Below are 12,273 nucleotides of genomic sequence, written 5' to 3'. Positions count from 1 at the left end.
ATGTATTAGTTGAAAACAGTTTTTACAGAATGCAAAATCTTCACAAAAACATCAATGAATGCATGAACATGTGAGATGAAATGATGAGAAATTAAACATGAAATGCTCTCAATCCTAAAGCATAGAATTCTATTTTTTCTAATCTCACAAATGCAATGTCATATAGATGCAGTAATTAACACAAAATATGCTCTAACTCTCTTAAAATCTAACATGCAAGTTATGGCTTAAGTTCTGAAAACTCATTTTATATAGAATCAATTCTGCAGCCCAGTTAACCGATTAAATACTTGGTTCATCGATTAACGTGTTACAAAATTGTAACTAATTCTGTTTTCCAAGTTTTCTGTTACAACAGCTTTTCAAAAACTTATGTTAATCGATTAAAACACATCTTAATCGATTAACGACATATTTCCAAGTGTATTTTCAAATTGCAAAACTCAAATACGTTATGCACTTAATTTATACATGTTCAACACTAAGTTTATGCCTAGGATGCACAGATAACATGTATATATGTGATGCATGAACATATTATAAATGACATATCTCAAAACTAAAATGATTTAAAGTTTTATGCATATGAGACATTATTGAGTTTGCCTAAGCCTTAGACTCAACCTAAACTAATTACTAGTCTAAGTCTAATATCAATCTTGAGACTTAAGCACGTTGATTTGTTGATGATCTTCAAGCTCTTATGAAACACAAGTTGTCCTCACCAAAACCAAAACACATAGTGAGAAAACTTTCCAAAGTGCTCCTCTTGACATGCGCACTTTCAAATACTTGGGACCTTTATAACCCGGACCCATGCTACAACTGACATCAATCATGGGTTGAAAATATGTTGAGTTAGTTGCATTAAATGACACAAAAGCATTAATCATCCATTTGGAGATGGCGATGTCACATTTCTTCATCATTTCTTTAGTTTGCAATACACTTTTTAAAATGGGTTGAGCACTAGGAGTTGTTCTAGGCATAAAGTAAGATCCTATGCGATCTTTCCCCTTTTGAGATGTAGATGTCTGAGGTGCTTCAATTGGTTCAATGTGCAATAAACCATTAACATCGTCAGAAAGATTACCTTTGTCATATTCACCTTTTACTTTCATTATCTTGCACCTCATTTCATGAATTGAGTTTTTAATTTGGTGTTGAACATTAGCTAAATTTTCTTGCATTTTCCAACTTGTCCTTTTAAGTCAGCCAAATGAGACTTAAATCGAGTAATGTCACCCCTTTTGATCTGTTTCATACAATAAAGACACAAAAGCAAGGTTCTTCAATTATTCGCAAAAATTGTTTGCAATGAGCCCAAGTTGGATCTGATTTCCCTCTATTGCTACTTATAGAAGCATTTCCCGTTGATGCTTCTTGTGATGTTGACATTTCTGATTCAATAGATGCCATATATGGACAAAAGTTATAAGATAATAAGTACACTATGAAATAGAAATATGCAGAAAGCGAATAAAAATAAGCATAAAGTAAGTGAATTAAGCAATGTTGTAACCATATGCCAATTTCAGAGTTTATGTAGCCCAAAATAAGCCATATGACATAGTATCCATATGCGAATTTACAATGCAGTGAAATAAGCAAAAATATTGAAATCTATACAGTGCAATTCTGCAATAAGCCATATGCCAATTTATAAAATGGAATAAGCAAAAATAAAAATAAGCAAAAAGTGCAATACTGCAATGAGCAATCTACGATGCACTAACCATACGCTAATTTCAGTATCCCAAAATTTGAGAATATCATTACTAGAATTTCAGAATTTATACTACACTATCACAATCTCAGAATATCAAACAAGAGAAATTTCAGAACTTATATTAACAAAAAAAAATCTCGAATACAATCTCATATGAGTCCCCAATTTTGATGTGTTCCCTCAACATTCAGAAATGCGATCAATGATGAGAACAAAGAAATATGCAGAGTTTAGTTTAAAGGAGGAAACAAGTTTTGAACAGTGTTTGTTTTTCCCTTATTTTGTTTATGCTCCATTGTTTTTTTGTTTTATATGATGGTATGTAAAAATGTTAGTCTGGATACATTCATTAGTATCTTTTCAACTATCAATGCATGTATTTTTAAAATACTAGAAATAAGAAGAACTTGGCTAACCGGTAATGCTTATCTTAGTAGACAGCTTGTGAGACACTGAAAATCGAAGCAACTGAATAGTGAAGACCAGAAATGAACGTGGAACACTAGAAACACTGAAGCTCGAAGAGTGAAGACCGTTAAAGTGAAGAAAGGAGAATGGAGATGAAAGTGAAGAAAGGAGAATGAAGATGAAAGTGAAGAATGGAGAATGAAGATGAAAGTGAAGGATGGAGAATAAGGAAGGAGGGGGAAATTGAAATTATGTTACGTGAAAGGTGAAAGTTGAAACCCTTAATTTAATTTTTTTTGCCTTAATGAAACGACGTTGCCGATTTTGCGGAATACTGGATGGTTTCCAACGATTCTGATGCATATCCAGTACAACAATCGTTCCATACTGGTAGGGGTCTGGTTCGCTAGTTTTCCGGTTGAATCAGCCTACGTAATATGGTTTTATCAACATTAACTAGAGGTGTATTCATCATGATTTTAAAATGAAATTTCTAACTTAGAACTCATTATTTCAATTTACAAATTTAAAATTATTATTATGAGAATTGTTGCTTTTGTAATAAACAAATATAATACAAGATGAGAATGAGTTGTGTTTATCAACTTTTATTGGATTTTAAAAATTGTATAAGTATAAAATGATTTAAACAAATGTTCAAAAAATAAAACAATTGATTTGTCTTTTGTTTTTGTTTTAGCGGAAATTATTTCCACATAATTAGTTTGTCTTTAATAAAAATTAGATGAATAAAAAAGTTATGTTTTGAAGATGTATGTCACTTGCTTTAAATTTTAAATTTTAAGATGAATTTTCTAATTTGTCATCATGTTTTGTAACTAATGTTTAAAATTAAAATTGTTATAAGTTAATAGGCTAACCCATTTGGCTCACAACCTCCAAAGGCAAAGTTTGGCTAATGATTTATTGAGTTTCAATTACATGGCCTAACCCAACTTAGCATGAGAACATGTTTGCCTTTAGTGAGGCCTATCAAATTGAGCTAGTTTGACTCCTTTTGAGATAAGGAACTTAATATTTAAGGGGAAGATTCTTTGGTCTCTTATTTGAATTATTTTCTTTTCCAATTTAAACTTGTAACCAATGTTATGAAACCAGATTGGACTGTCTGATTGGACCGGATATGTCATATATGAAATTATAATAATTTACCAATATTAACACAAACATTATATCAACACCAAGCATAAGAATTTAACACATGCACTCAAGTACTCAAGTAACAATTTAACATTGTTAATACAAATATTAAAACTAACAGTTTGCAAGCACTACTAGACCTCAAACAAATTGGAGTCTCTCAATGTAATTAGCCAATATTGTCTAATTCTTAACACTACGTATGGTCCCACAAAACAAAATATCTCAAAGCCCATAAAACTATATCTCTAAAGCCCACAAAACAAATAGATTTCACAATTATCATTATAGGGGGTGTATTCTATAGAAACTAATGAAGTAGTAGACGACTAGAAAGTAGAAACTAACGGATGAGCAGTGCAATGAGTGACAGTAATGCAACACGAAACTGACGAGCGATGACCATTGTAAGTGTGAGGCATTGTTCTTCCAACAATTAGGTTTTCGATCTTTTGCAACTTTTCTTTGTCCCTCTTCGCTTTATTTTCTTCCCTGACCCTCTTCTAATTTTTTATTTTAGGGATTTTTAATTAATAGTTAGGACTGGCTGGTCTAACCAATAAGGTTATTACGGGTTATCCCAGTCTTACCCGATTAGACCAGAATTAGGACGACTGGAAACAGTCTGGAGGAGTTCCCAGTCTACTAGGTGGTATAGGACTGCACACACTGTCGGGTGACGGTCGGACAGGTTGGATCGTTTGGTCCGATCCGCCTATCATAACCTTGCTCGTAACCTTTTTGTGTTAAATTACTTCATCGAATTGAAAACCCCTTTTATGTAAAATAATTAAACGAAATAAATAAGAAAAAGAAAAGAAAAAAAATGAAATATGTACATGTAGAAATATTGCAGACAAGACACTGAAGGACATATTCAGAATGTTGGTAGGTGGGAACTGGGGGATCTAACATATTTATAAAATCGAACAAAGACAATGTGATAAGTTCTATAAAGGGTGGCCAATGAGTGCGTTTATCCGGTGGCGATGATTGAACAATTATTGTTCTATTTTAACAACAAGATGGTAGGAGGTATGAAATTTCGTGCCAATGATTAGCCAATAATGAAGGTTGCAATGATGTGTGACGGGATGGTTGCACACTGTCTAAGGCAATAAATTTCTTTTCGACAATTTTCTCTTTAATTTTTCTTTTTGAAATCTTTTTTCATATATTCTTTTTTTTAGTCCTGGTATTTTTCCTCTAGTGATTTTTTTTTCACTTTCTTGTCTTTGCCTTTTATATATTATTTCTTCTAAGTTCTCTAAAATTTTACCTATTTATAATAGAATTTTGTACCGATCACCCGCATTCTTATTTTTTTATATAGAATGTATTATCTTCATATTATATTATTTAACAAAACTATCATGCGATATATGGTGGAAGTTAAAAATGAAAGTAAACTGTTATGACTAAATAATTTATTCACATTTCAAATTTAATGTCATAATCAATATAATTGCTTATCCATTGAAAAAGTCACATCAATTTGGAAATAAGAGGTTTAAGAATTGATGTGATAGTTAAAAAGGAAGCATTAATTTACATTAAGAAATATATAATATTTAGAAACATGAAGTTAGAATTACTCTATGAAAGTTATTTTATATTTTTCTTTTATCTATTAGTATAAAAGATTATTATAGATAAACATGAAATTAGAAATTATAAAAGATAAAGTAGGAAAACATAAAATATTTCAAGGGTAATTATTTTATGTTTTTCTAATTTCTATTAGTATTAGTATAGAAATTTACATAAAATACTTCATGATAGTTATTTAATGTTTATTAATATTAGTATATATAAAGATGAAATTAGAAGTTATAAAATATGAAATTGGGAAATATAAACTACTTCATGGAAGATATTTTGGGTTTTACCTTTATTAGTAGTATATAGAAGTATAGATATAATCATTGAAAATCAAAAGTTTTATTAATTAATTTTTAAATTAATGAGTTAAATAAAATAAAACAGTTAATAAGTTTTGTAACTATTTCTTAAGAACTGAACAATTAAAAGGATAAAATTGATTATGAGACATAAATTTGTAATTTCCACTATCATATATATTTTTAGAATAATTATAAAAAATATGCAGTAGGGTAAAAATATTTCTTTAACTTCAAAAATTAACAGAGAACCTTTTCCGGATAAAAAATTATTTATGACTCCATAAATTCAAAACAATTACCATAATACCTACAAATAGTAAAATAATTATCTGATTCTATAAATAAAAAAATTAGGTGAATGTCATTTTTATTATTTTCAAACTTTTATATTTTTTAAAAATGCAAAAAATGATTAAAAAAAGTTTAGTGTTCATACTTTTATTCCGTTGTGTGGCTAACAAAAATGGAGCAGAAAAACATTATCTAATCAGCCAAAATATTAATACGAAATATTTTTAAGTGTACAAAAAAGGAAAAATATTATTGGACGAAATTAAAAAAAAACACAATTAAGATAAAGTGAGAAAAGCATAATTTAGGTAAATATTTGGGCTCCAAATGAAGGAAAAACATAGATTCCTAACAACAAAAGGCCACGTCATCCACTATATACCCTAGTCCCTCTTCATCGGTTATTCCACCATAGCCGATCTCAAACCACACCATCTTCCTCTATCAGTGATAAAAGGTAATCTTTCTCTTCTCTCTCTTTCTTTATTATCATTCTTAATCTCACTGCATGTTTGGGTTGATGTTGAAAATCTACCATTACACTTAGTTGTATTGCAAGTCTTCTTGCACATGATATGTTTGATGAAATGCCTGAGTGACTAAAATGTTTTCTTTCATGCACGATCATTTCCCTTGGTGTGTGTGATGTTGTTTTTAGTAGTTTTGTGCATGATACAATTATTGATTGAATTTGAACCACCTTTGTTTCTGATCATTTAGGGAATTCTAGAACCCTTTACATGCTTATTATCCCTTTGAATCTTTTAGTCTTAGTTAGAAGTGGATCTAGAAAACATCAAGGAAGCAAACACACACATATATAGCAAATATTTTTTGTAACAAGTTTCATGTATAACTAATTTTGCGAAGATGTAACTAATCTTCCAAGTCAAGATATTTTTTATAACAAGTTTTATATATAGCCAGCACATGTTTGTCCTCCCTGAAGCCATCCCTTGTCTTAGTGGTACTGCTGAGCTTCTCATCAGGGGAATCAAAATGAGTTTTTATGGGCCTTCTCTGTTATTTCTCTGTATAATTTAGGCAATTGACAACATGATGTTTTGGTGTTGTTATTGAGGGGTTGTCTTTGGTACTGGTTAGTTAGGTTGAGTTTTATGGAAAATGATAAAGTTCAATGGTGATTCTTATTTTCAGCGAGTTTGCTGGATTTTTCTAGACAGGATACTAATTCTTAATTGTATAGTTTTACTCTTATTCTACATTAAGAGTTAAGATCTGGTTCTCAGTTTTCCTTTTTAGATGGATACGTTAATGGGATTCAATATTTCACTTAGTTTTTTCTTGAGCTGTCCGAGTAGTTATTTTGATTGTCTGATCTTACTGCAAATGTGATGAACGGCCTCTGTCCATCTAAAAGTTGAGAATCTTTGCTTTAAATTCTTCTGTTCTGATCTGAAATAACATGTGTCAAGTATGGTTGCCATCTTTGTTTTGTTTCCTGTGTTGCCAATGGGGCATTATCTGTAAGACATGTGGGTTGTTGTTGTTTATATTCAGTCCAAGGTATCTCAAATCTGACTGGAAACTGTCTTTTGTCTGAGTCATGTCTGTGACTGAATACATGCTTTGGTAATCAAGCCTGGTTGTTAGCCTTTTTACAAATGTGCTTCGCAAATTAAGGAATTAAGGGTCAATTCGGTTTGAAATCTGGTAGTTAAGCTTGAGTGATTGGTCATTAAAGTAAATGGATGACCTGTTTTTATTGCCCGCACCTTGCATATGTCAGGTTTTGTTCATCATTTCTTTGAAATTTTACATGTTTTTGTGTTGGTGTTTGCTACAGAAACTTGTCTTTTGGATATATTCATATGAAATCGTGCTAAGAGATCTTCTAAGGAATCAATTATAGAAGATAAAATAAAGTAATCTCAATCCTAAGAGATCTTCTAAGATACTCTAAAGTATAAACAGATCTAAGATATAATCATCATACTATGATATTTTCTTTCTATATCAAAGTATTATCTAGATATTCTCTATGATATAATTTAAGATTTCATATATTCTAAAGTTTGGTTAGATTTTTTTGCCACCTAAGATAAGAAAGATGAATATCTTTTCTAAAATTTTGCAGGCATACACTGTTGTAGAAAAAACTGTACTCTTCCATCAAATTTCTTTATTGATAAAATAGTGGTTTTTTCTTTCAGGCTACCTTTCTGGAGACATTCCAAATGGTTGATAGCAATGCTTCTTCTGGATCCCCTGAAGAAACTCAAAATCCCATCCCTGATGGGAATGCACCTTCCGAAAGCGATCTTGCTCTGGATACTCTAGCACAAAATGTTCAAGAGTCTCTCAGTCTTGAAAAAAGACATAAATTCTGGGAAACTCAACCTGTTGGGCAGTTCAAGGATATAGGAGATAACAGCTTGCCAGAAGGCCCCATTGAGCCCCCAACCCCATTATCCGAGGTGAAACAAGATCCATACAATCTTCCTAACCTCTATGAATGGATTAATTGTGACATCAGCTCTGAGGAGATGTGCAATGAGGTTTATAGCCTTCTTGCTAATAATTATGTTGAGGATGACGAGAACATGTTCAGATTTAACTACTCAAAAGAATTTTTGCGGTGGGCTCTGCAGCCACCTGGTTATTTTAGAAGTTGGCATATTGGTGTCCGTGTTAAAAGTTCCAAGAAGTTGGTTGCCTTTATAACAGGTATTCCTGCTAAAATTCGAGTTCGTGATGAGGTTGTTAACATGGCGGAGATTAATTTTCTCTGTGTTCATAAGAAGCTTAGATCAAAACGACTTGCTCCTGTCATGATCAAAGAGGTGACCAGGAGGGTGCACTTGGAGAATATTTGGCAAGCAGCCTATACTGCTGGAGTGGTTCTTCCAACCCCAATAGCAAGTTGCCAATACTGGCACAGATCTTTGAATCCTAAGAAGCTAATTGATGTTGGTTTCTCTCGGCTTGGTGCACGAATGACAATGAGTCGAACAATAAAGCTCTACAAACTACCAGAGTCAACAGTCACCCCAGGGTTCAGAAAGATGGAAATCCATGATGTTCCTGCAGTGACAAGGCTACTGAGGAATTATTTAAGCCAGTTTGTTGTTGCACCCGATTTTGATGAAAATGATTTGGAGCATTGGCTTCTTCCAGAGGAGAATGTTGTTGATAGTTATCTGGTCGAAAGTTCTGAAACTCATGAGATCACCGACTTTTGCAGCTTTTACACACTTCCATCTTCTATCCTTGGCAACCAAAATTATTCTACTTTGAAAGCAGCTTATTCCTTTTACAACGTTTCAACGAAGACCCCTTTGCTTCAGCTGATGAACGATGCTCTCATTGTCGCGAAACGGAGGGACTACGACGTTTTCAACGCACTGGATCTCATGGAGAACGAATCATTCTTGAAGGAGCTGAAGTTTGGGCCAGGTGATGGGAAACTTCACTACTATCTTTACAACTACAGAGTAAGGCAAGTACTGAAGCCATCAGAGCTTGGGCTTGTGCTCTTGTAGTCCCAATTATGGAATTTGATTATGGCATCTCTCACAATTAGACCTCAAATTATGCCTTTACCTTTTGAACAAACAAATTTTGCAAGCTTCTGCTAAGCAATTCTGAAGAGTTAATGGTGCAACAACTGGCAGAGAACTAAATGCATTAGAATTCCTGTTTGCAATTTTATTTCATATTGAATGTTATGTCCTTTTTAGCTTAAATGCTTGTTTTTTGACATTCTTCTGAGCAAAGCATATAACCAAGCTCCTGAATTTCAATAGCGGTTATTATATTAGTGCAAAGGCTAAATTACTGTTTTTGTCCTTTATCTTATTTTTAAGTTTCAATTTGGTCTTCTACAAAATAATGTATAGTTTACTCCTCTATCTTTCTAATGTTTTTGCCACCCTTCTCATTTTTATGATCTTTATTCAAGAATTCAAATTGAACTTAAAAAATCAAATCATTGTTTTTAGGTAAGAAATTGCAGATTTCGATAATAGAAAATGACAGTGACTAACCAATTATAAATCTAATTTACATTGTTATAGAATGATGAATTTGACATGACTAAGTTCATGTTTTCTTTTATTAGAGGAGAAACCTAAAATAATATAAAAGATTTGAATTAATGTTTTATTTTATTAGATGTTCAAATTGAAGCTTAAAAACAACTAAGTTTTAATCCTAGTAGGTGAGGCTGATTACATGGAGTGAAAATCATGTTCATTAATGAAATATTGATAGGCAAATCTTTCCTAATTGTTTCACTTCTAATTTTTTCTTGGTGTATTTTTCTAGGAATTGAACTAACCTACATTTTATATACTTTATTTACTAAGACTTCTATTATTCTCCTTCACATATCTCCAAATCACCTAAGGTACGACTCTCCCATCTTTTGTATAATCGAATCTATTTAAAATTTCTCCCTAAAACATTTATTTCTAATTATATATTGTCTAATATATCCAATAATCTAATATGGCATTTTTATATCTATTGCATGAAGCCTATTCTTTTGTTGACATATTATCATTCAACATTCAATCTCATATCACATTACATGTTTTATAGTCGTGCAGTAAAACTTCTTCTTAAGCTTGAATGATATTTTATCATATAACAGCTGAATTATTCTGTTATTCCATCCAACTCGCTTGAATCCTATGATTTATATATACGTCAATTTTTCGCATTATCTTGTAGGACTGATCTAAGATATATAAATCTAGTGACTTTTTGTGTGATATGATCCCCAATCTTTACCTGCATAGAAGGGATTGTATGCCTCTTGCTAAACTTAGTCTCTATCTATCTCGTCTTACTTTAACTTATATGAAAACCACCCGCCTCTAAAGTTTGTCTCCATATTTCTAACTTTCCATTTAATTCCTCTATTGGGTTTCTCATCAAGATAAAATTATCTAAAAAAATATGCATTATAGTAATGATTAATGATTCTTGAATATGCTCAATAAGAACATCCAAGACGAATGTAAACAAGTTGAGGCTTAATATTGACCCTTATTGTATCCTATGACAATAGGAAACTTATGAAACCTCATCTTGTATTCTCACACTGGTTTTGATCTCATCACGTATATCCTTCGATATCTCTCCATCAATCACAAAACAAGTTTATAGCCTCCATGACTGATCTTACTGGCATAAACATTCAGCCATACATGTCTCTTGTCTTAACTCCAACTCAATTATCCTCTACCATAGCTTTATAGTAAGATTGACGAGCTTAATACCTCTATAGTTTGTACCATTTTGTATGTTGTCCTTGTTCTTATCAAGAAGGATTAAAACATTATCCTTCACTCATCTTGAAAGTGTAAAGTGTCAAGGATAGCACTAGCAATGCTTTGCCTATGTTTTGATGAAGACAAGATTCTATTAAAGCTTGAAGATGGCTCAATAATCAACATCCCTAGAGCTCATTGGTCATATCTAGACTAGGATATGAATAGAGTCATTATTCTAAGTAAGTCTGGGATGTGTGCCTTAGTAAGTGAGTATTGGTGAGGTGAACCTAGATGCAAGTATCTCAAACCATTATAATTGCCATATCACATCCATGAGATATATCATCTAGTTAATTGTATGCTCATGCATTAATCATACATGTTATATGTACGTATTAGGCATAATATAACTGCTAAAACATGTATAGGAGTTAAGCATAACATATGAGAAGTTTACCTTTTGAACCACGTGTTTTAATATGCTGGTTAATCGATTAACGTGGTGACTTAATCGATTAACTCAATTGTTTTTATGTTATATCAGTGTTTCTGTTACAACTGGTTTCTGTTTCAATTCTGTTGCACTGGTTAATCGATTAACGGGTTACCATAATCGATTAACAGATCTGTTTTGTGTTATAACTGATTTCTGTTTTAACTGCTTAACTGATTGCAGCAAATTCAACTGTCAAAACTGCCTTGTATAAGTTGAGACAACTTCCAGAAAAATGAATTGGTGTATGTGATTATATGTATATTCAATATTGTGAAGAAGAAAATCTCCCAAGATCAGAAAGGGAGGCCTGGATGTAGTTTATAGTGGACCACAAACGAACCAAGATAAAAATCCATCTTTGCGTGTTGTTCTCTCCTTAAATCTTCTTTACTTTTCTTGCTATTTCAATTCGAGTTAATAGCTGATACTTTGCATAATTGTACCCTTCCATATACTTGTTAATATTGCTTAAATATATCTGCTTTATCTCTGCTCATTTGATTTTAAATAACTGTGCAATTTGCTACTCGGATCATTCTGTTCTGTGTGTGTTAATCGATTAAGACTAGTTGTTAATCGATTAACTGGGTTGTTTCCAGAACTGGGTTTTGGTGCGAGAAGCGGTGATTGATAACCGCTACACCTATTCAACCCCCCTCTCTAGGTGTTCCTAGGCCATTGATACTTAACAAGTGGTATCAAAGCTAGTACAACATGCTAGCTCGACCGTATCCGCGTGATCCTTAGGGAATTTAAATGGGTTCCACCAACCACTTTGGCGGCGATGGCACATCCATTAACCGTCCTCCTGTATTCAGTAGCGAGGGATACGCCTACTGGAAAGTACGAATGAAGATCTTTATAGAGGCTATTGATTTGGACATTTGGGAATCCGTAATTAGTGGTCCATTCGTCCCACTTCACTTAGTGGATGGCGAACCGAAAGAAAAGCCCAAAATCTTATGGACCGATGAGGAGCGCAAGAAGGTTCAGTTCAACCTCCGTGCCAAAAATATAATTACCTCGGTCCTATCTTACGATGAA

The 12,273-nt window shown here is 32.5% G+C and overlaps 1 protein-coding gene across 2 annotated transcripts; it reads left to right on the top strand.

Moving 5' to 3' along the window:
• On the top strand, positions 5,811–9,218 carry LOC109345995 (glycylpeptide N-tetradecanoyltransferase 1-like). 2 transcript variants are annotated; one of them, XM_019585330.1, is made up of 2 exons: positions 5,811–5,950; positions 7,667–9,218. In XM_019585330.1, the coding sequence occupies exon 2, from the start codon at positions 7,692–7,694 to the stop codon at positions 8,994–8,996; it is 1,305 nt and encodes a 434-aa protein (XP_019440875.1). In that variant the 5' UTR covers positions 5,811–5,950; positions 7,667–7,691; the 3' UTR covers positions 8,997–9,218. The 2 variants fall into 2 exon arrangements, with proteins under 2 accessions (XP_019440875.1, XP_019440876.1); XM_019585331.1 differs by lacking the exon at positions 5,811–5,950 and adding an exon at positions 7,325–7,420 and having other exon boundaries at positions 7,668–9,218.

The sequence above is a fragment of the Lupinus angustifolius genome, chromosome LG04, assembly GCF_001865875.1.
Source record: "Lupinus angustifolius cultivar Tanjil chromosome LG04, LupAngTanjil_v1.0, whole genome shotgun sequence".
NCBI classification, from domain to species: Eukaryota; Viridiplantae; Streptophyta; class Magnoliopsida; order Fabales; family Fabaceae; genus Lupinus; species Lupinus angustifolius.
The sequence above is the reverse complement of the archived record's forward strand: the minus strand, read 5'-3'. Positions and strand labels throughout refer to the sequence as shown.